Genomic DNA, 4,503 nt, shown 5'->3' with positions numbered 1-4,503 from the left:
GGAGGCTTTGCTTGCCGGCTGCTCCGCGCGGTGCCGCAGCTGCTGTGGGAAGGGCACAGCTCTTCTCAGCCGGGGATTGTCACCAGCCATGAAAATCAAGTTCAGGGCATCCTAGGTTTGGCATTCAAACAGGACAGTGACAGCAGTGAACGCTTCACAAAACCACACTGACACGAGGCCACTGTAGAATCCATCATCTGAGATGCTGAAAGCACAGAATTTTGTGTAGGCCAACAAAAAGGGCTATTTTCAATTACTGCACTGCATGACTTGTAGGTGTTAACTTCTCCTATTTCCTGAACAACCAATAAATACTTATTTGTATTTGTCCAATAGTATTTAACCCAGTGTTCTCCAGTTGTAAGTTGCTATTGTAGCACTTCAGTTGACTTTAACTTCTAGTTACGATATAAAATCCACCAACTCACAGCTGATCCTCCCTTTCCCAAGCTGATGTTCTGTAGCAAATGCTGTGCCTCTGGGGGGCTCATTGCACATGTCACTCACTGTGTACATTTCTTACCTGTAGATACCCATAATATCTGCCGAACATCTGACTAGCCACAAGTATGTTACACAGATGTAGACATTTGGTCATCAAACAGTAAGTTCCCAGTGTGTTGTTGCTGTATTTTTTCTTACTCTTATGTGTGTAATTTGTTGCTATAAGGGACAGAAGGTTTTTATTTTCTTTCTAAGAAAACCAGTAATCTCTGGGAGTGGAGGCTGTGACCCCCCTGAGGGGCCAGTCCTCTCCCAGGGGAGATCCCACAGGTACCAGTGGTCACATCGTGTTAGTTTGTACGTGCCCACCCAGCAAAATCAGCGTTCACAGAGGTTTATGTTCTCTCTGTGGTGGCCTGTGGTGAGCTGAGGGGCAGACTGGGGGGGAAGATGATTCCATCAGGTTCTCTTCAGAAAGAGCAGCTTTTAAATCTCAAAATTCGGAACCTCAGCAGTTCCTGGGTTTGGAAACTCATAATTCTGTTGTTGTGAGATTCCCCCTGCCGCAGCCACCCCGTCCCAGGATGGCTCTTCCTTTGAGTTACCTTGCTCTGTCCATTTCTGCAGCCTTTTTATTGGATTCCTTGGCCATAATGGAATTATTTCTGAGGGTGAGGATTGACCCTTTGGCCACAGTGGCTTTGTAATCACAGCTGCTCCTTTCAGCTGAGCATAAGCATTGTTAAACTGCTGGAGCGGTGCAGGGAGGGTGGCAGGGCTGGAGTGGGAGGGGATGATTCTGCTGCTGGAGCCCCCTGTAAAGCTGGGGCTGCTGGGCTGTGACCCCAGGTCCTGGCTGTGCCGAGAACACTTTGTGCTTTCCCTCCCCAGATGGTGTCCGAGGCGGAGAGGCCGGATTTGGGTGGGAAGAGGCCGAGCTCATTAGCCATAGTGTTTGTAAATACTGTCCAGCAGCACTGGGAACCCCTCAGCAGTGACATCACACATTGCATGTTAACGAGACGAAGCGAGACCGTGGGACTCCACTGCACACTGTTGCCTATCTACTTTGTACATTGAATTGATATTTGTGCTGAGGTGATTTATTGTCTAAGCCTGCAGCATCGTCCGCCTTTCCCGGCCCCGGGGCTGCTCCCCACAATCATGGACGTCACCGGAAAGACCGACGATGCTGTAACCAGAAATCTATTATGTATTGGTACGTCTGTAGACCAAGATATAATTTTTTAAAGTAAGTTTATTTCTTTCAAGGTTTACAAATAACAAAGGTGCACCTTGTATTTAAAATTGCCATTATAGACGAGAGCGTGCATGCACAGTAATTTTTGTTTAAGAGTAATATTTTTAATGTAATAGATTGTAAGAAATGAGAAGAGAGGAATCTGACAGAGATGAATGTGCCAAGCAAAACCACAACTGTGTATATTTTAAAGCACATCAATGGCTTTAAGTACCACGTTGTTAAGGATTCTCATGAAGTGCCATAGACTGTACATCCATCAGAGTATTATTTCCGCAGTGTTATTTTCAGAACCACGTTTTCACTGACTTGATGAGTACTGATCAGTCAAAGGGCACCATTCTGTTTCAAACCAAAGCTGTCTCAGAAATGGCCAATTGCTCCTCACAGCCAGTGGGCAGCAGCAGAGAGATGCTCCAGCTGTGCATAACCCTATGGACAATGTTATCTGTAAACTCTCCCGAGGCGTTGTGTGGCATATTTACTGGATAAGGTGAGCTGCAAAAGGGAAAAGCCATTTCTGAGACACAGTAACAAATGTTTGAGGAACTTCTTTTGCTCTATTTATAGCCTCTGTCCAGTCACAAGGACTATAAATGTTTTGCAGAGATGGGTTTCACTTTAATTCATCAAGTCCCGCGTCCGCGGCGACTCTAAACAAAGACGCAGAAGCACTGACAGCAGATGCATGACAAACCAAAATAGGACAAATGAGATGTTAATTAGTGTAGAAATTGGGTGGGTTAATACTCGGGTGAGTTTTATATGTGATTTTTTTTGTTCAGATTAACTGCTTATAGCCTTAGAAAGCCTTTACAAAATAAAAACAAACAAATAGATGTGCATTCAAGTTTTAAGAATGGATTCATCCAAAGGAATTCCTTTTTGTGGTTTGGATGTTGCAGCCAGTAAAGGATATTTTTGCTCTGTTCAGCCAGGGGCTGCCTGGGGCCAGGCCCCGGGTGGGCAGGGAGGGAGAGGCGCGGGTTCGGTTCTAGAACTCGCCATACTCCGAGTTTACTGCGAGTTTTTATGCTTGAGAGAGATGCTTTATAGATAAGAATGATGTGTTGATTTTCCTGATTGTACTGTACATCTATTAAAGCCTTAGATTATTACATTACGGGTTAAAACCCATACCAATGTAATTTCAATCGTGTTAAGAAAGTATAGGTGACTTCACATGTTATTGTAGTGACTTACCATAGAGAATTTACTTATTTTTTTCTTGTTAAAAATGTAGTTTTTATTTCTTACATTTATTAGCTCGTTTTCATTTTCTATTACCAGTTGATACCATTTCAGTTCATAGAATTTTGTTTTATTAGAATTTACTGATGACTTTTTCAAAATACAAAAAAAAAAAAAAAAGTAGTTTTCTTCATAACATACTCAGTTTGGAATCTACATGTAGTGTCTTATGAGTATTCGTATTATTGTTAACTAAATGATTTCTATTTTACTGATCTAATATGACAATGTAAGAATGTCAGTCATTGTTAGTTCTTGTCTAGTTTTCATTAAAAGAACAAAGATCTTTTATATGGATATCTTATAATTATATAATCATTGCTAAGTAAGAAGTTAAGTTGTTGCTATGGCAACAATCCTGGCAGACAATTGAGTAATATTTTGATGATTTATTTTGTTTGTAATTAGTTATTATGAGAAAAAAAAAATCTAGTTCCTAGATATTAGAATAAAATTTATTTTCTACTGTATCCATTTCAAATGTTAAAATATTGTTTAAATATTTTTTGAAATCCCTGAATATCAGGCCTTGTTATAAATAAGCTGCATAATCAATAGATCAAGGGACTTTTTGTTGATAATCCAAATACTCAAAGTTTACGTAACAAGAATTCTAGTGTGTGTGTGCAAACTCTTGAGGGTTGATTATGCTGCAGTTGGGACGTCGAGAGCGAAGGTTGACTTTTTGCACTTCTGTATATAGTCAAAAAAGAGAGAAACCTGTATAATAGTAAGATCTTATTTTGAATAAAAATGTCTATAATTACAAGGAGTTTTGTTAAGGCTAAATAAAATGACAGGCTGAACAAAATTGCTTGCAAAAGTGGCACAGAGTTAGCACTCCATCCCCCTTCCAAAAAGTTGCTTTGCTTTATGTGGACAGCTTGTAGTTTGCCAGGATTTTTTCAGCTGGAAAGATCTGCCATCCTTCCGAGATCTCATGACTGACAGAAGCTCCACTGGGTCAAATCTGCCTGAGAATCATTAAGAAAAAAAAAATGATAAAAAAAAAATAAAGAAAATAAAAAGAAAAAAAAAAAGCAGGTACTTCAGCCCATCCAGGGAATCATGGCTCAGATATTCCGTACATTATTCAAAATCTACTGCATGTTTAAAGTATCAAAATATATTAAAGATATATGCTATTCAAACCAGTTTCTGACAATTTCAGTGGTTTCTTGTTCACAAAAAAAAAAGATTCTTCAAAACAAATACTGACGTTCACAGAGTTCAACCACGGACAGGCAAACGGAACAGCAGCCGTAGCTGTAGGGTAGGGGATTATTTTCTGGCTGTAGCGGTCCTGTTCTTTTAGCAGGTGAAAGAGGAGCCGGGAGATGTTCCCTGCTGGCTGCAGGAGCTGCAGGAGCCCGGCCACAGCCGCGAGAACCGAGCTGCTCTCGGCCTCATCTGCTGCAAGCACGGGCGCGCTCGCGTTTGCTCTTACGTAACCACAGACTTACTTTCGCTTGTAGTTGCTCCAGTTACGTACTCTGTCCTGGGCTGCAATTTGGGTTTATGCTTATTTTATTATTACTGCTATAGTT

The 4,503-nt window shown here is 41.1% G+C and overlaps 1 protein-coding gene across 23 annotated transcripts in view; it reads left to right on the top strand.

Annotated features, from left to right (window-relative positions):
* Positions 1 to 4,110, top strand: part of MBNL1 (muscleblind like splicing regulator 1) — a 69,263-nt gene extending 65,153 nt beyond the window's left edge. For 22 of the 23 annotated variants that reach the window (XR_004498735.1, XR_004498724.1, XR_004498738.1 and 19 more), the window contains 2 exons: positions 530 to 604; positions 1,336 to 4,110. Coding sequence is in view for 6 of the 23 variants with exons in the window: in XM_015637515.2 (XP_015493001.1) it covers positions 530 to 586 (57 nt within the window). In the remaining 17 variants the exon portion in view is untranslated. Of the gene's footprint in view, positions 1 to 529; positions 605 to 1,335 lie in introns of those variants that run through there. The other variant, XR_004498731.1, reaches the window with a different exon arrangement.
* The last annotated feature ends 393 nt before the right edge of the window (positions 4,111 to 4,503 follow it).

The sequence above is a fragment of the Parus major genome, chromosome 9 (assembly GCF_001522545.3).
Source record: "Parus major isolate Abel chromosome 9, Parus_major1.1, whole genome shotgun sequence".
Classification (NCBI taxonomy): Eukaryota; Metazoa; Chordata; class Aves; order Passeriformes; family Paridae; genus Parus; species Parus major.
Note: the sequence above shows the minus strand (reverse complement) of the source record. Positions and strands in the feature narration are given on the sequence as shown.